The following is a 20,909-nucleotide window of genomic DNA, read 5'->3' as shown; positions in this document are numbered from 1 at the left end:
TGAATTTATACCTGGTTTTTGTTGATCGGTAGCAATAACAATTCTATTATTATAACCTATCACTTGATCAATCTTAAGTTCCATATTACTCGGAGACATGTATAGGCCCGGCGCATAAACGTAGTCTACTTTGGATTGAGCGTACTGTAATACATCTTGATAACGCTTTATAGAAGATTGTCTGTTAAGGGATGAATTAATAGCATCCTCTACATTTGCGACAAACTGTTTTTGCGCATCGAACGCTGTCCCAGAACCAATTATTCCCGTTCGTGTTTGCGATTGTGCACCAAGAATTGCCCATACATTAGTTCTTATTGATTCATTAACCCCTGGGCTAGTAAAATTATTTTCTGTTTTATCATTAAGAAATTCATTCCAAGCGTTTGCGGTATCATTTAGTTGCACAAATTTTGTAACAATATAAGCTTAACCACCCTTAAAACTCATAAGATCTCCTCTCCAATCGTTACTCGAGAGTTCCCAGCCATGATTAAGATTATGCATTCTTACAAAAAGATTGTTTTTCTGTAACAACTTAAATGGATTGAATGGTTGATGAATTTTTTAAACTAAATCATCACTTTCTTCTTTAACAGTTCTTTGTCCACTGTTTGGAACACCTAGACCATTGTTAAGTCCTTTAATACACCAATCGTTACTCGTAGAAACATTAAATTTGTTACAAATACGTTCGAAGGGCCTCTTATCGTATTGATTATTTGTGGAATTCCATGCTCGATCCTGTTGTAATGGGGCACTAATTTCTTTAAGAATACGTCTAATCTGATAGTACACGTGAAATGATAAAACAGACTTATTCAGTTCAAATCCTGGAGCATAAAGAGATACACCACATCCTGTTGTTTTACACCATATGGCAAAGTTTAACTGGTTCTGCCAAAATTACATTGGATTGTGGAACCAATCGTGCACCATTTTATCGCTAGTTGCAGTGACCCTGTATTTTTCAAAGAAATCAGGGAATTAACCAAAAAAATTAGCACCAGAGGCACTTACTGAAATCGATTGATTAGTAATGTAAGCTGATTTCATATTTAAGTTATGATATATTATCTTTGTATATTTAATATGTATGTTACACTCCCAGGAATAACAAATGGTCAACTGCTTCATACTATCGATAACTCGGCTGATGTAACGTATTACCCGTAGTGGACCAATATAAATGCTGCGAGAGAAAATAATTGGTTTTTAATAGGTGAATTAAGTATTGATCACACTATCATTGTTATACCTGATGGGTATTACAGTATGTTCACTCAATGATGAAATATTTTAGCCTAATGGAATTAGTCTCACACAAAATGAGTCTAATGGGATGCTGAAATTAAGCGCTGGAGAAGAGAAAGTACTACTTGTCCATCGCTTAGCAGAAACACTTGGATTTGAAGGCAGAACGGGAATAATACCTGCCAACAATGTAGTGCATGGAATTAAATTGCCCCATTTAGTTCCCTATAAAGACTTGTGCATCCATCTTGATCAGATCAGTACAACGGATAATTTTCAACTCGAAAGTCCTTCAACTCTGCTAAGAGCTATTCCAGTCAAAGATGAAAAATACAATAGCAGTAGAATGGAATCTTTCTCATCATTGCAATATAAAAGATTAAAGTGGGTTATTATTTCAGACCTCAAAACTTCTGTATTAGATGTAAAAAATCAACCTGTACATGTACATATAGGATACTTCAGTGTAACACTCTATATCATAAATAATGATTGATTTCATATTTAAGTTATGATATAGTATCTTTGTATATTTAATATGTATGGTACACTCCCAGGAATAATAAATGGTCAGTCTATTCAACTGCTTCATACTATCGATAACTTGGCTGGTCAGCTTGAAGTCTCTCTATGCGATGTAACGTTTTACCTGCGCTGGACCAATATAAGTGCTGCGAGTTATTACCAGGTGGAATAGATGTTCATAACATTTACATTATACCTGATGGGTATTACAGCGTATGCTCACTCAATGATGAATTTTTTAAGCCTTTGGGATTTAGTCTCACACAAAATAAGTCGAATGGGACGCTGATTTTAAACTCTGAAGAAAAGAGTTTAATGCTTGGCCTGAACGTAGTAAATACAGTTGGACTTGTAAACTCCAGAGGGAGAATAATGATAATAACACAACCCAGCGAAACATGGCATGGAACTAAATTACCCGAGTTAGTTCCCTATAAAGACTTGTGCATCCATCTTGATCACATCAGTTCAACGGATAATATTCAACTTGAAAGTCCTTCAACTCTGCTAAGGGCTATTCCAGTCAAAGATGAAAAATACAAAAGCGGTAGAATGGAATCTTTCTCATCATTACAATATAAAAAGTTAAAAGGGGGTATTATTTCAGACCTCAAATTTCTGTATTAGATGTAGAAAATCAATCTGTACATATAGGATACTTGAGTGTAACACTCCATATTGTAAATAATGGTTGATTCATCAGGCCCTGGAACACTCAGACAATGTAATACAATTGCATTTTCCGATCTTGGATACACAGAAGGATTCGGTAAACCCGGTATCGATGGCAAGTTATACGCTTTACACTGACAAGATAATGTATACAAGCGGAAAGAAGTTGCATTCACAGGTAATCTAGGAGATTTAAGTGATGTTGACGTTAGTAGACTCAATAAAAACACTTCATACAATCTTCTTACTCGCAACGATGATAATAAATGGACTAGGATCGAAGCAAAAATCGAGTGGCTACTGAATATGGCCATTACCCCACCAAATGTGATGATTGGTAAGGGACATCAATTAAAAAATGTTAGTTTAAATTTGGTTACTGAATTCAATTATATTACAGATAACTTGAGTGCAATACCTAATCCCTCTACGCTTATCATTGAAGTCTTGTTTGGAGATGTACCGGTAGATGCCTTTGAAATATTACCAGATCTATCAATTAAATGGCTCAAGCAACATGAGCGTCGACGTTGTAGTATTATTTATATGGGAGCATCAACCGTCTCAACCCTTGAGGGTGTCCAAATTATTAAAGGTGATAGCATTTCTCCTACTAAGATATTTGTGCCGTATAATATACATTTAATAAGGTTGATGTATACTCTCAAAACATTGAAGCAAGAACAATTAAAGACTATTATATGATATAATAATATACACTATGACTTTATATCCAGCGCTCGATGAAGCGCCTGAAAAGATGGATACTGTTGATGGATTTCGATTACATCAAATAAGCGACATAAAACATCGAATAGAGAAGGAGAGGGAATTTAGACTTGGATTGTATAAAAAGTACCGCAGAGCTGTGAATGCTCTCGACGGAGTTGACACTGTGCTTGTAACGGCTGGCATGGGACTTGGTGTAGCATGTGTTGGTTTATTATCAACTATAATCTCCGCGCCTATCGTACTTGGCATGGAAATAACAGTCGGAGTCTTAAGGAGTGGCAGGAATAGCGATAAAATTTATTTATTATAAGTTGCAAAAGAAAGCATTAAAACATGATAATATTCGGATACTCACCGAAGCAAAGTTGAACAGCATTGAGGATCATATTTCAACAGCACTGGCTGATTGAAAGATTAAGTTTCGTTTAGTGTGGTCAGAACTCACCAATGAAGCAGGAGATTCGATCAAATTGTGGTATTAGCGAAGACGAGAATTTTTTTTTCATAGAACAGGGGAGACAACAAGTATATCAATTATTCCGTGCCAAAACCAAAGAATTGGTTGGAAATTAAAAATAGATTGCTTCCTATCGTTGGATAGCACCGCATAAAAAATCATACATTCATTTAAACGAATGCTTACATAAATATATAATAATGGAGAATTACAAACCAACAAAGGAAGAACTCGAAAAAGCTATCGAAGCATTTATGCTCCAGGGCAAAATTATCAAATGGAGAGAATTACCACAAGGTATATATTATATCAATGATGTCAAACCAACCAAATACGGTCATCAATTGTTTCTTCAAATTAACAAGAGGAGTATATAGTCTGGTCTCCTAGTTAAATGACCGAAGAACTTAGTAAAAATGTTGAATATCACTTTGTTAAAAATAATGGTATGCATATGAGTAAAAATAATAGAGAATATTTTCATTACAATTTTATTTAGTCTCATGACGATCATTGAATCGCATCATCATTTTTCATAAAAAATTCCCTCTGTAGTAGCTCCAGTGAGGTTGCGGCAGAACCCCCATTACCTATACTACTCCATGGGCATGACGTTTCGGTACATCTGTAAATAAAGCGACAAAACCCTTTCCATATCCAATAGAAATCTATGCGTAAAGCAGAGTTGATTGTACGATTCGGACTATATCATGAGCATGTGTTTATGAATCACTATGAAAAAGGTATGATACCAGGTGTTCGCAAAAAGGTGAGCGTATCCTGCCCCTACGGTGGCACCCGTCACAAACACAAGAAAAGGCAATCGTTTCAGGTGAAGTCAATTGTTCACCTGAAAAAAACACGGGAGCATGTGGTACAAGTCAAAATAGGGAATTGTAACAGACATCATTTTTGTCACTGATAAGTTAGATATTTCACTTACAATTGTTTATTAACTGACATATGTTTGTGTATTCAAAGACCCTAAATCAAAGACCCCATTAATGTAACATACACAGTGCAGAATAGAGCATATTATTGGTGAAATTAACATTCGACATTCCGAATAATATTATCATTGCCTTAATTGTCTTGTATAATGATAATCATCATCATTACTATCACTCTACGGTCTCGGTTACCTATACACGAGGCGACTTAATGGATTGGGTGGTCAGGCGAGGTGTTGTGTTTGATAGTTTATATTATCGTATCCATTGGCGAAACTACCATTGCAGAAAGGCAGTTGCTTACACCTATGCAAATCGGCAATGGTGTGTATTTAATGTAAGAGCTGATGAAATGGTACAAATATACTGTTCGACAAATACTGTAGATCTGCGGTACAACATGGATCGACTCTCAAATGTTGATATTGATATCAGCATGCCTGCTGAAGTCAAAGGGAGGTAAACCGTATATCATCGCTGGAGCCTAATCTGCTGCACCAGTGGATTAAAAAAGCAGTGCTTGATTTCATTAAGCAAACTGGTATATATAACATAATCTGAACATGCTATCATTCAGTGTAACTGTTCTGTAATAAGATCGAGCATCTGTATTTAATAGACTAAAATTCAGCAATAAAGAAAAGTTTTATTTCCACTAGATAAAAATGTCAGTGTCCATGTAGGAATGATTTAGAAAGTGTCCTAGATCCGACATCACACCTCCGAGTCCACAACTGGCTTTTCTAGGGCAGTGTGACAACGTGCTCCCTCTCGTCCTGGTCGTTAATGATGACAGCCTCCGTTTTGATCTTGCGCAGTATACCTGGCGCCATGCAGTAAAACACCCTGTAACAGTATTGCTATACGTTAACGTTTGTCACACTGTCAAGCAATGCAACACCCTGTGACAGTATTGTTATACGTCAAGATTTGTCAAGCAATGCCACACACTGTAACAGTTTAGTTATACTTTCAAGCAATCAACATGTTTCACACTTTCATGCAATATACCCCACGGTAATAGGCACCACAAGCACAGAAAGAACTTCTTGGAAAAGGAAGCGTGCAGGTTCTGATCTCAAGTGTAACTGTAACAGGATAGTGCCCTCTGTTTCGTTTCGTACAAGTGATATTTTTATGAAACGATGTCACAAAATGAAACAGTGCTTACAATGCATTAATGTTTATTATTATTCATACACACACCCTCTGGATCAACGTCAGAAAGTTTAATAATGTTTGTACATGTACTAAGTAAGTATGATGTTTGTACTTACACAAGTATGATGGCTGTCAGGACATGTGTTCCACCACACGTGAAATAGACGAAACCGCGCATCGTCTCCACGGTTGCATCATACACTGCTCCGTAAACTGCCAGCCCCGTCGTACTCGACACAACTTCCGCCACAGTCAGTCCCGCAAACAAAGAACCTGAACGAATGAAACTTATATCAGTGTATGGCATAACTCCAGTATCAACCGATTGGTTATCAATAGTATTATCCTGATTCTCAAATCAGGAGCCACAAATACCAATCACAACAACACAAGAGTGTATGACAGAACTCCAGTATCAACCGATTGGTCATCAATAATATTATCCCGATTCTCAAATCAGAAGCCACAAATACCAATCACAACAAACACAAGTAGGGTGATTGTGAATAATAGAAATATAATAAGTAAATACTCACACAACTTCAACAAGGTCGATAAAGAAATTGAAATAATTACGAATGATACATAGTTCTACACAGGTGAGGAATATCTTAAAAATTCAAACAGTCAAGTTTCCCTTTATGTCGAGCACTATTCCAGAAGCCTTTGTTGTCTACATTTCACAACTAATGACGTACCAAGGGTCAGGGTTGCAACATTCAAAACCTTAGTAAAGATTTAAAAAAGTTTTATGGCAGACACGTGGAGGACATTTCCAAATTGACACAACAGTGATTATACTCATGTTCGATGTTCGATTTGGAATTGTAACATTATTATGTTCCCGTGTTTCTTTCAGGTTAACATTTGACTGGCCTTTGCATGTGTTTCTGAGGGTGCCAACGGTTGGGCAGGAACACATGGTATCATCACTTTTTCATAGTGATTCACAGTCACATGCTCCTGAAATCCTCGGAATTAAACCATAGATACTACAATATCAGTGTGCACTGGATAAAGCCAGGCTTTGTTTGTTTTTAACGTCGCACTCAGCAAATTCCAGCTTTATGACGGTGGTCTGTCAATAAGCGAATCTGGATCAGACAATCCAGTGATTGACATCATGAACGTCGAACTACACATTTGGGATACGATGACATGTATCAACCAAGTCAACGAACCTGACCACCCGATCCCTTCAGTCGCCCCGGCAATGATAAAGCCAGGAGCTATCTAAATCACATAAGCTATCACAACGTTAATGAAAAATGATGAGCACTGTGTAGTGTAATTTACGTAGAATGGGGGCGGTCGGGTAGCCTAGTGGTTAAAGCGTTCGCTCGTCAGGCCGAAGACCCGGGTTCGATTCCCGACATGGGTGCAATGTGCGAAGCCCATTTGTGGTGTCCCCCGCCGTGATATTGCTGGAATATTGCTAAAAGCGGCGTAAAACCGAACTCACTCACTCACTTACGTGGTTTGGTATTACACTTTCTCCAATAATAATACACCGGAAAAAAGATTTCCTGTGTTTTGTAACCACTCGGGATCATTACGCAATGATTTAGGCAATCTGATTGGCTGGCTGAGAGTAGAGAGCTGTGTCATCGCGTTTTGATTGGCTGTCTAAAAATAATTGACTGCACTTATTTCGGATTGGGGATACCCGAGGTCGTTTTAGTACAGGAAATCCCCAGCCAGTGTACGAGATTCAGTTGCAGAATGAGAAGACGGTAACCGAAACATATTTTATAGTTACATTAAATAAATCAAGGCTTAAAATAAACACCTTAAATAATTTGAATTAAAAGACATAATCAATTTTAATGCATTAAACGATTAACCTTTGCCGGAAAAATATAAATACATATATCTAGGTACTTAAACTAAATATTTGTCAGCACCATACCCGTGCTCGTGGGTTTCACCGAAGTGGTAAACGTCTGAGACCTGCATCACTTCGGGCTTTCCTCCCACATTAAGCTGACACGCCGCGATATAACTGGAATACTGTTAAAAGCGGCGTTAAACCAAACTCACTCACTCACTCACACTTAAACTAAATACATTCAAGTTTAAATGTAGTTATGTTTTTTGTTTTGTTTTTAAAAAATGAGTTTCTTAATTGGCCTGAAATAGTATGTTTAGATAATTGAAGTCTTCAAGTTAAAAAACCAACCAAACAAACAAATAATTACAGGCAAAAATGAATGAATTATACTGATCTGGATAAACTCCAACTGTTGAAAGGGGAAACAACTGCGGTGGTTGCAAAACATCTTGGTCGTGAGATGTTCAGTCCGGCAAAGGTTGGTCGTTTAATGCATTCAAATTGATTGTATCTTTTAATTCAAATTATTTAAGGTGTTTATTTTCTTAAAATATGAAATATAAGCCTCGAATATTTTAATATAACTATAGAATATGTTTTTGACGGTGGGTTTCACAAACGATCGATCTGCTCTAGATCAACACTTCGAAACAACGTGACATTTCCTATGTGGTTGATGGTTATTTTTTTTAAATATCGCTATTTTATCAGTATTCTTACAAGAATTAATTAACTGTTTCATAAGTTGTTTTATTTATCTTGAAAAAGCCCAGTAAAGAATCTACCGGAATGGCTTCCCTGGTCCTGTAATATCGAAGCGGCATCTCGCTTCGGTTACCGTCTTCTCATTCTACAACTTAATCTTGTACACTGGGAAGCCTAAATTCTCTGATACATCTCCACATATCACATACCTTCCTCCACGATAAATTTTCTCTTGGTCAACCTTCTTTCGGAGATGGAAACATCGTCAATACGGTATTGTTTTGACAGCTGGGGATTTCCGGTACTAAGACGACCTCGGGTATCCCCGATCCAAAAAAAGTGCCGTCAATTATTTATAAGACAGCCAATCAAAACGTGAAGACACTGCTCTCCACTCTCAGCCAGTCAATCAGATTGCGTAAATGAAAATAAACCACTACGAATAAACCATTGCTGGCGATTGGAGATCAAGCCCTGTTATGGGAGAAAACACAAAAAGCAACATACCAGCCATATTATGGCGCATCATGTACACTTTAGCCATGAAGGGAATGGTGAGTCCTTACCCTGAATGTCTGCTGGGGCCATCCTGGACACAATCCCCCTGATAACTGGCAACAAGGGAGCGGCTAGTCCTGCCAGAACGGTTTCTGTAAGGCACAAGGACACACGCATTAGGGCTGGGACGAGTCCAAATTTACTACCTGGGTACCCACCCCACTATTACCCGACCCTACCTAGGTACCCGCTCTAGGTCTCAAGAGATACAAATGTCCCAATGGAATAGTTTAACCATAGCCCTGGCAAAATGTATTTAGATACACGTTTAAAACGATCTGGTCATGCATACACTGAAGTTGACTGAAGTTTTATCTCTATTCACATTTATATAGTCAGAAAGGACTTCGAACTATTTTTGCCATTAAACAATATATCACGTGACAAACCACCGGTCCGGGTAGTCGTGTTGGTATCACACAGGAACCACACAGGAACCACCCTACCTGAGAACCCGAGTTACCCGTCCTAGCCCTAACACGCATACAGAGAAAATGAGGGCAGGTGTAGGGTGCTTTCCATGAAGCTATCACTCACACTTAACATCATTTAATGAAACTTAAAGTCATGTTTAAAGTAACACAAGTGTAAGGAAGAACTATACAGTTATGCATAAATGGTATTTGTAACAATGTAAAAGGATTCCATACTATGTTAACGGAGATGTTCTAAGGCATCACGCGATGACATTAACATAACCATTACACCTGAACATTTCAAGACACATTGACCACTTATTCTGTCATATGACTGCGTTTGTTGTTTGTTTTTTAACACCGCACTATCACGGCGATGTGTAAATAATCGAGTTTGGACCAAACAATCCAGTTACTGACGTCATGAGCATCGATTCATGTAATTGGGATCGATGACATGCATCAACCAAGTCAGCGAGCCTGAAACCCCGATCCTGTTAGTCGCCACTTACTACAAGCATAAACGCCTTTTACGGCAAGCATGGTATGATGAAGACCTATTCTAACGCGGTTCACATGATTGTGTGTCACCTGAATGTTAACAGCTTTGCTGAAAGCAACTAGCACTAATAAGTTGCTGGAACTTAAATACACAGAGTACTCACGTGCATATATCATGTAATCAGTGTAGGCGAGGCCGTGAAGAACGTTGGATCCCCCATTCACCAGTGCCGTCAAAATGGCGATCATCTCGTCCCCTGTGCACTTGTGAAACAGCTTGATCACACCAACAGTCAGGAACTGATACAGTAGCATGGCCGCCATATTGACGTAGCCAATCATCTCTGGCCCCCAGCAAAACGGTTGATTAAGAAGCAGCATATAATCTATGTATCCGGTGCCAGAAATACCTGCATATGTGATGAAGAACGCTATGAACGCTATCCAAAACAATGACCTCTTCCTGCCAAAATCTTTGGAGAAATAGAATCCAAATACGTTCTTAATAGCTTTGATTGGTGCAATGCAAGGCAATTGTTTCTTTTCAAGAGGAACGGTCTCAGGAAGTATAACAATAACGAAGAAGACTGTGAGAAATACAAGAGCTGCTGTCACAAAGGATGGCCATACAAAGCCCGTATATTGGATAAAGTATCCAGTTCCGGCTTGAGAAAGAGCAGCAGCGAAGTATGATGTAAAGTCTACAGCAGCCATTCCAATCGTCCGGGATGCTTTAGGTGGTGTGTTGTCCGCGGTATACACATAGCTGGCCAGACTTACACCACTATATCCAGCCGTGATTCCGGCGATGGCCTCTCCAATATACATGTATCGCAGGTCCATGTCCCAGCACATGACAGCTGTACTCAGCGCATTGCGAATACCTTCGCCCATCAATGGAATCACAAACAGTATCCGTCGGCCGATAAAATCAGAGTACGAACCAAGCAGTATGCAGCTTATGATACGCATCGGTGTGCTGATGTAGCCAAACATTACCGTTATGTTGTTACTCATTTCTTCAGCTTGAACATGAATCAGGTATGCAGGATCTGATTTGTTGACAAGACATTTTGATGTTACGTTGTTGGAGGAAGTATCTGTCCCATTGTCCACTAGCTCGCTTAAGTAACGCTGATATAGATACTGAGAGAGAACAGGATCCCTCATAGAAACAGCCAATTGAAAGGTCAGGAACACGAGATTGGCCTTGAGGAGATTTCCCAACTTGGATCTGTCTTCTGACTCTTTCCTAACATTTAGCAGCGGCGTTGACTCCATACTGACAGCAGGCAAGGTTATTCACAACACCCACCACTTCACTGTGTGGGAAATTACCATAGGTTATCGTTTTGTCTGTAATCACACATGTGGCTACAGAGTTACGTGTATGCGAGATACAGTTATCAGAGTTACTAGGTCGGGATGAGTGATGGACAAACTATGCTTTTAAGCTCGCAATCAGTCTTGAGTGAGCTAGTGAGCGAATGTTGAACAATGCACTTTACAATATTGCGGTTATGTCAATGCAGCTTGTGAGGATTCGAATCTGGACCAGACAGACCATCGAGTCAGTATTGGCACAAATGAGGTTTTCTGTGCTAAGGTATTCCTCCCATGGACTTCAGTACATTACAACTTACTGGCCGTAAACAACAACTGTGTGGATGCAGTTTATGTCCTGGTTGTCCCGTGACCCGATGGCTTGTATTTTTGCACATGCAACCTACGGCCGTGCCCCGTGAGGACTATATTATTTACAGATTGTCCGGATATAATGGTAATATTGCTGACGTTAAACAACTCATTCAATCACTTCACTTCAGTTTAAGAGATGATAAACGATGGATGGTGGTAAGGTGCATAAGATGTAAAATAATGAAAAATGGAGATTGCACGAACGATGGAACCTTTGTATTATTGCAAGCGTACATAATGGTGATCGCTCCTCCTTTAATATTTGGTACATATGAAAGGTAAGCCGACCCTCATACACTACTTGGCTCCTATACACACATACACATACAAACGCTCCACACTGCATCGCATAACACTACAACACACACACACACACACACCACACCACACCACACCACACCACACCACATCACACGTACAAACACACACATCACACGTACAAACACACACATTACACGTACAAACACACACACCAGACATACATACACACAACGAACAAACAAACCCACACACCACACCACACGTACGAACCCATACATACCAGACATACATACACACATCGGACAAACAAACACACACACTCACAAACCAAACATACAAACACACCACACCACACGTTCAAACACACAGACAAGAGGGGGAGGAGGGAGGAGGAAGAGCAGGAGGGAGGAGGGGAGGGAGGGAGGAGGAGGAGGGAGGCGGGGGAGGAGGAAGGAGGAGGAGGAGGTGGGTTCTTTGTTTTGGTTTGAGGGTAGTCAAAGCAATCAATGAAAGCGTTCTTTCGGAAGAGATGGGTGGCCCTGAAAAGGGCCGTTGGAAAACAAACCGGAAACTGGAAACGGCAGGAACTGTAGGAAAACTGGAACACTGGAACGCTGGAAACTGGAAACGATTGGAAACTTGAAAAACAGTGGAACAGCATGTGCCAAGCGTTAGTCACTTTGCTCAGATGATCTATCTTCTTTTTCTTCTTCCTCCTCTTCCTCGGACTGATGTCGTTGCCGACGCTTAGGACAGTGGTTTATTGAGGGTCTTCTATCCCGTTTTCTTTTGCCTAGACGTGGTGTGACGTCTGCATGGAGTTGTGCGATGCATTCTTAGGACACGGACCTCGATATGCATGGCTTCTATGAGATGAAGCACTTGTGTCACTGATGGCGACATGGACGGCGCTGCTGAAGTCTTCAATCGACTGGGTTCTGGGCAAACTGCATCGAAATGGCCCACGACTTGGCAGTTGTAACATGGGCCCTGGGGAGTCTTCTTTTGACTGGGTTCTGGACAATCTGCAGGGAAATGACCCACAACTTGAGAGTTGTAACATGGGCCCTGGGGTGTCTTCTGCTTATCTTCACTGCTTGTCTTTGGACAGACATAGTGGCAGTGACCTTGAGTGTGGCACGCGGTACATGTCACTTCAGGGCAGTACAGGTAACTATGACTGTCGGTCTGGCACTTCATACAGTTGTATTGAGACGACATGGTTGATTTCACAGAATGCAGTATGTGTGAGTGGGTTCGCTCTTGTTTTATTTGAAAGGGACTGACACCCTGCTTCCTGATTGGTCCAACATGCAGCCCCCCTGATTGGTCCGTTCCGGCGCCTGGTCTGCACTTCGGTTTTCCAAAACGGACCGACCCTTGTGTTTCTTTTTTTTAATTTTTCGTTCACTTCTCCATCAGGACAAAACACACACAATTATTCTCTGGGGACTTTGGCGTGCATCAGATGTTCTTTCCAGGGTTTGTCTGTAGCTTCCCATTGGCAGAGTGTCACACCGCAGCAATAACAGATAACACGGTCACCTCGTCGTTGATAGAAATAGCCAGCCATGGCCATGTCATAAAGGGTCTGGGTCATCTGTTTAGGCCACGTTTGAAAAAACCTCAGAGCTTCTTAAAATGAATCATAGTTAGGATGAGAAGGATGACACAAAGTGTAAGAAGGAGAAGGTCCCTCCAGAATGTCACTGAGTCGCCATGTGTCGTCCATTAAGAGTGTGTGTTTTCTCACTTGTTCTCTTGCCTATCTCTTGCTCATCACCTCTACAAAGGGATCCATGTGAACCGTCCTGATGGCGTTCTGTCGGAAGTCAGCGCATCCACGTCTCAAAATGTCGACATCACTCTGACAGTAGGCTAAGAGTTCTTCTTGCAAGTCAAACAAGGCTCCTTCTTGAACTTTCTTGGTATGCCACTGGAGGAAGGCAGTGAGTTCCGCGGGAGACATGCCATCGGGATCGTACATGACGGCTGGTGGATAGGGACCTCTGTAGGTCTGGTTGGAAAATAAGTGTGGAAAATACCCTCCACCGCCAACAGGCTGGGTGCGTCCACCTCCATGGCATCCTCCCCCTTTCCCTCCTCCTTGGGTGATGAACGTCGTTGATGTTTTGTAGGGCGATAGCCTGATAGGGTTCCATCCTGTTTTCTTTTCCCTAGTCGTGTCTGTCTGTCTGTCTGCATGCATGCATGCATGCATGCATGTATGTATGTGTACACGAGTGTCATCACGTTTGCTCGTAGACACGAGTAAAACACCACCTATGTCTATCGATCTCTCTCCTTATCCATCTCAATATGATAAATAATCATATTGATAAACGTCTGTTTGAAGACACGTGTGACATCACGTTTTGCATGAAGACACGTGACACCACGTTTGCATAGAGACACAATGTACATCACGTTTGCATGGAAACACGAATGGTAGTATGCATGTAGGCATACACGTGTGCTAACACCTCGGTGTGGATGAACGAGTGACAACGTCATAATCATATGGATAACGTCTGTTTGTAGTTACGTGTGACATCACATTTGCATGAAGACACAAAGTACATCACGTAGGCATTCCCAAATCACGCAAATGTCTGTCCATGACGGTCCATCTTTAGATTTCAGACGACCGTCTACCTAAAAACATGACTACCCGAAAGAATAGGATCGAAATCTGACCAATCAGAGGCTTGGGTTGTGGACCAATCAGAGGCCGCGCTCAGCCTGTGCTGGCCTCTGATTGGTCAAACCGGGGTTGTGCTTTCTCTCCATGGTAAAACCCATTTCCTATGGAAAAGAAACACAAGGGTCGGTCCAGTTTGGAAAACCAAGGTGCAGGCCAGGCACCGGAATGGACCAATCGTTTCGCTGCGTGTTGGATCAATCAGGAAGCAGGATGTCAGTGCCTCTCCTATAGAACAAGAGCGAAACCACACACACACACACACACATACACACTGCATGCTATGAGATCATCATCACATCGAGAATGGCAACCACCTCAGGAAATTGGGACTTGGAGTTGCCGCTGTGCAAAGAATGTCAACGAAACATGGAGACAGAAGCAGTACCAGCATTGCTATCTCCATGGCAGTGTAGCCTCTGCCATGGCTGTCTGCCTGTGTATGCGCATGGAACGAGGGCACGTGATGGCACATTCCAGTGTGTCTATTGTCACACCGTCCTGAAGGACACTTACGTGAGGTGTTTAAGCCACACAAGTAAGTGTCCTGTCAGGAGATAGATAACAAGCCATCCGTACCTTTGCACCACTGCGTGTATGTGGGTGAGGGAGTAATCTTCTTTTTCTTCTCCAAAACGGCCATTTTCAGGGCCACCCATCTCTCCCGAAAGAACGCCATCACTTTGACTACCCTCAAACCAAAACAAAGAACCCACCTCCTCCTCCTCCCTTACCCTCCTCCCTCCTCCCTCCTCCCTCCACCCCCACCACAACTACTTTTTTACAGAAAGAAAACAATGAAAGAGGAAGATTTTACGTGCGCTTCTGTAAATTCTTTTTCATTTACGAGCTCTTTTTATGTCCTCCTCCTCCCCGAAACCGGACGTGACGTCCTCTTGGAAGTGCCGCCATGCGCACGCATGACCCACAATGCACCCTCTCGCGCATGCGCAGAACCACTTCCGATTCTGGAGTGCTGCTACCAACTACTAACACACACAAACACACACACACACCAAACATACAAACACACCACACCACACGTACAACACACACACACACACACACACACACACACACACACACACACACACACACACACACACACACACACACACACACACACACACACACACACACACACCAGACATACATACACACACCGCACAAACACACGCATTCACACACACTTACTTTTAGAGACAATCTTGTTTGTCTGTCAAGGCTGTCTATAGATGCTACTCATGATATCAGGTTGTCTGCAGGGACAATGGCAGACAATGACGGTGTCTACATCCGTAGGGAATGTCTTATACGGGTTCCCTACCTAATTCTGGAAAAAAGTTCATTTTGGGTTTTCTTCTTGACTTCAATGTTTTACCTTTGTTTATCCAACAAACCAGGTTCTTGTCACGTTTATACTTTCAACTTGTTACATTGTGGTGGTGAAACGTTAGTCCTGCACCATGACTGTGGAATATATTTATTTTATGAAAAAAAAAACAATCTAGAAACGCATACAAAAGCAAGTTAGCCAGCTCTGGATAGCTCTATTCCACAGTCTATGAAATCAGCATAGGGAATTAAAAAAAAATTAGAGTCAAGAAGGATATTGTGTAATATAAGATTTCAAGACTAATGTTAGTCTATGTGAACGTGTGAATGGTGTGATAGAAAAGAACGTGAAATGGTTTTCTAGCTATGAAAGAATATGAATTCTGTGGCACACTGATGATACAACCCAGGTAACAGCTGAAAGTGAAGTGCTAGTTGCAGGTGTCATTTCCTTCAGAACAGTCACTAACTCTAAATGTTTAAAATGCCAACATAACATCAGGGTGGGAGGTATTTAATACCGCCACGTAGACATCTACTCACGTTATGATTGTACCGTGAAGGTCTTCAGCAACCCATGCTTGCCGTAAAAGGCGACGATAATTGTCGTAAGAGGCGACTAACCGGATCGGGTGGTCAGGCTGACTGACTTGGTTGACGCATGTCATCGTATTCCAATTGCGTGGATCTATGCTCATGATGTCAATCACTGAAATAGTCCTGATTATTTACAAACCCCGTCATATAGCTGGAATATTGCCTGAGTGCGGCGTAAAACAACAAACAAACAAAACATTATGATAACTGCAGACACCAGTTGGAATCCCGCACAGATGAAGGAGGCGAAACCACGGAGTATCTCCAAAGTGGCATCATACAACTCGTTGAAAACGGCTACCTCAAACCCTTCTCAGATGATGTTCACTAGTCCAATGTACACTCTTCAAAAAGAAAAAAACCCGCACAGTTAGATTTTTAGTAAATTTATTGTCGATATATTTAATTAATATCATAGATATAAATATGAAATTTTGGATTTCGATAGTCACATGTTGTCGTTATGCAAAGGCATTGAAAACTGTTTATTGTCATGTCACATAAGGCCACAAGGTAGCGCTGAACTTATTATATCGTGTGACCGCCCAGGGCTGTGTGCGGTGGGGCGTTGTCCTGTTGAAACAGCTCCCTCTGGCGGTCAATGTTTGGAAGAAGATGAGGTTGAAGAATTTGATTCATGTAGCGATTGGCTGTCAAATTTCCCGGAACCACAACCAAGTCAGATCTCGTGGTGTAGGGTATGGACCACCTCACTATTACACTACCGCCACCGAATTTGTCAAATTCACGTACACAATGTGGGGAAAAACGCTCATTTCGATGACGATAAACACGTTGTCTTCCATCTCGCCGTGAAGAAATCGTGATTCATCGCTAAACCACAGTCGCCTCCAGTTTATCAAATTCCAAGGCTGTAAAGTATGGCACCAACACAAGCGTCGCTGTCGATGGATCTGTTGCAAAACAGGGACGATAACTGGTCTTCTTGGTCGGATTCCAGCCTCGCGAAGATGGTTCCTGATAGTCTTGTCCCATACCCTCCTCAAACCAGGAATGCGTCCTGCAGTCTCCGTAGCTGTGGCATTGCGATGACGTAGGTGGAACAGTCGAATGTAGCGATCCTGTACAGGGGTGGTAACTCTTGGTCGGTCGGTTCTCGGACGGTCTGCAATGGAATTGAACTGTGTGTATCGGTCCCAAAAGCGGCAAATGGTGCTGTACTGGACGTTGACAACAGAAGACTGCGTTCCCCTCTTTGGATACGTCGTATGGCGATGTTCCGATCGGCAGCGCTGAGCCTCAGCATTTTCGAACTTGAAAAATGTTGACAATTGAATCACACATTATTGGCTCAAGCTAGCCTGTTTATAGCCATTACCAAGAGTTACGAATGCCAGAACTTGCACCTGCATTTTGCTTTACGGTTTTCCTCCATGACATTTTTTAACAAAGGTGAAAACATACCGTTTAAGACATTGCAAATCGACAATGGCTGCGTTTTGACGCACCGTTTGTCGAATATCAGGCCACGAACATTTTCAAAAACATATATTCAATTTATATACCGGTTTAATGTGTAGTCAGGTTCAATGAACTACATACTACCTGTGCGTTTCTTTTTTTTTGAAGAGTGTACATGCATTTGGTGAGTTGAGGTGAGGTGAAATGGGGTTTAACGCTTCCAAGATTATTGCACTTATATAGCGACGTGCATGCACTTGTGTGGCTACTTGTACTAGTCCGAACTGATGCCGATTTATAGTGCTAGCCCACTGAGATACTATTGTTATTAACAGTTTCTTTCCTTTCTTCTAATCGGTGCACATTTTTATACAAATGAATAAAGAAAACATTTTGATTTCTTGAATTTTAAAGAAAGAGATTGTACATCCACACTGGTATCTTATTTCCCTTGAATATATATATATATATATATATATATATATATATATATATATATATATATATATATATATATATATATATATATATATATCATTAAAATCAAATTTTTGTTCTCGCTATCGCTAAACAAAGATCTGAGGACATCCCATTACGGGTCACGTCAGAACGACCTTTCATCCGACCAATCAGAGCGTCGCTTGCCAGTTCGTGAAAGTGTCAGTCGGAATGTGTTTTCTGATCATGCAACCTCGAAAACGTTAACACGGGCGAACGACTGATTCCGTCAAAATTATCGTCTTTCTCTCGCTTCCGTGGGATAATCATTTGAACGGAGGAGGCCTTGCACAGTACGTGGAAAGCACTGCCATAAAATCTCAACCATATATTAGACATTCTTGAATGTTCGTTTGTTCAGTTTCCAAAATTTTAATCGAGAACTGTGTCCAACTGTGTAAAGCTCGAGAAAGCTGCTTTATAATTGGCTGATGTCGACTTCTTGTTAGTCATTTCAAAGTTCGCGAAAGGTTGTTGTGACGTGACTCGTAATGGGATGTCCTCAGATCTTTGTTTAGTGGCAGCGAGAATTTAGATCTGATTTGAATGAGATTGATATATATCATGTGTTTCAGTTTGCAGGGTTACTGTTATAGACCTTCCAAACTGCATTAATGAAGGTTATCACGAACAATAGCGTCTACACATGGTGGCTATAAGATGCAAATATATGACATTGCTTTTAATACATGGTTTGTATACAAGGAAATAAAAAACAACAACACATCCACATTTGACTTATCAGTGACTAAAATGATATCCAATGAAATGTGTGTGTGGCGAGTGTCATTTCGTGAACAACTGGTATCATCTCTGTTTGAAACTTACTGATAAGTTCATACTATCTCCGCTAGACATAAAGGGTTGGTTGTTGGTTGGTTTGTTGTTTTACGCCGCACTCCGCAATATTCCAGCTATATGACGGCGGTCTGTAAATATTCGAGTCTGGACCAGACAATTAAGTGATTAATATCATGAGCATCGATCCACACAATTGGGATCGATGACATGCATCAACAAAAACAGCGAGCCTGACCGACCGATCCCGTTAGTTGCCTTTTACGACAAGCATAGTCGCCCTTTCCGGCAAGCATGGGTTGCTGAAGACCTATTCTACCCCGGATCTTCATGGAATATTGGAAGTTGACGTCATACTTCTTGTCATACTGTATTGTCCCAATCATATCGTATGTTATCTGAAAGCTATTTAATCTGTTATCATCACATTGAATTTAAAGAATTATTCTAATGTGCATAGCCATACACGAGGGTTCAGCTGAAATCGAATGATGTCTATCATGGCCAGGTGCCTCTAAGTAGGGCTGGACCACCTCCGTGGAAAGAACGTGGTTTTAGTCTTGCTGTGTCAGCAACATACAGGTCACCAATGTGTTTCGCTGATCTGGAACGTCTTACAACTCATTCATCACTCACACCCGTATTAAACAGACGTGATCAAACGACATTTTTCATATCAGAGGATTTGTGTAATCATGTCAGCAAGATGTGTTTATGTTGGTCTGTGTGTGCACCATTCTGTACTATGGTCCTCAATTACAAAGTGCGCCAATTGTGGCATGTAAAGTGTGATACAATGTCTCGCGCGACATGTCAAGTACTTGATGATACGGATAACGACCGTTGGGTTCAAGGAACAGTGTTTACATCATCAACGAACAGGGTTGACAGTTTGAAACCATGTCAAATAGCCTTGACCTGTTCTTGTATAAGGATTAAAGGAGATACGTAGGTCTCAGTTACCACTGTTAGAAACAATGTAATGTCCTTTATTGTTTAACGTCGCACTCGGTATTCACGTCATGTCCGCTCACGTGTGCGTCACAGCAGAAAAAGTATGTGACTAAGATACGTGTTCATGCATTTCCCTGTTCCTGCAGCTAAATTCCCGAAGTGATTTTGACGCACAGACAATACATATAAATATCATAACTGAATACACTGTTCATGTAATTTATTATCTATCAATAAATTCTGTAAACATGTAAATCTGTTTTGGTCACCCTCTCCCTCATTGGTCTGTTTCAGCAAAGACGTCACTCTTAGAAACATCCTCGTCACGCCGAAGACCCGGGTTCGATTCCTGACATGGGTACAATGAGTGAAGTCCATTTCTGGTGTCCCCCAACGTGATAATGCTGGAATATTGCTAAAAGCGGCGTAAAACCTCACTCACCCCTCTTCATTGTCCGTGGTAACATTGAAAACACAATTGTCAAGAAAGTAACCCAAATGTGATGTTTAACATGTGTTATGTTGATATGTACGGGCGATGAGATGTATGGACATTGGTGCCAGTAAAGCAAATGCTAGTGGCAGTATGCTGCAGTGTTTCTATTTGTGCGGTAGTCCTAGAATTGCCCTGTGGGTGCTTAAAATGATGCATTCTTGTGTATATTATGTTTTACGTCGCCAAAATCATCGGTGTCATGATTACATGCCGAATTATTCCCCGGCGTCGACAATCACCTGGTACCCTGGTACCCCCCTCTCTGATTCCTCACAATAATCACTAAATCGTTTCCTGTCCATATTCCTTCATCCCTCCACCGTCACTTCCACCCTCACCCCCCAATCTTGTCTCGCTCATATTCCTTCCATATATCAACACCATGTA

The 20,909-nt window shown here is 41.1% G+C and overlaps 1 protein-coding gene across 1 annotated transcript; it reads right to left on the bottom strand.

Moving 5' to 3' along the window:
- Nucleotides 1-5,250: 5,250 nt before the first annotated feature.
- On the bottom strand, nucleotides 5,251-11,053 carry LOC139444042 (lysosomal proton-coupled steroid conjugate and bile acid symporter SLC46A3-like). Its single transcript, XM_071224948.1, has 4 exons — nucleotides 9,927-11,053; nucleotides 8,854-8,937; nucleotides 5,868-6,024; nucleotides 5,251-5,436 (listed from the first exon to the last, which is right to left on the bottom strand). The coding sequence occupies exons 1-4, from the start codon at nucleotides 11,041-11,043 to the stop codon at nucleotides 5,334-5,336; spliced, it is 1,461 nt and encodes a 486-aa protein (XP_071081049.1). The 5' UTR covers nucleotides 11,044-11,053; the 3' UTR covers nucleotides 5,251-5,333.
- Nucleotides 11,054-20,909: the final 9,856 nt, after the last annotated feature.

This window comes from Haliotis cracherodii, unplaced genomic scaffold (genome assembly GCF_022045235.1).
Source record: "Haliotis cracherodii isolate W230 unplaced genomic scaffold, xgHalCrac1.p SCAF_5, whole genome shotgun sequence".
NCBI classification, from domain to species: Eukaryota; Metazoa; Mollusca; class Gastropoda; order Lepetellida; family Haliotidae; genus Haliotis; species Haliotis cracherodii.
Note: the sequence above shows the minus strand (reverse complement) of the source record. Positions and strands in the feature narration are given on the sequence as shown.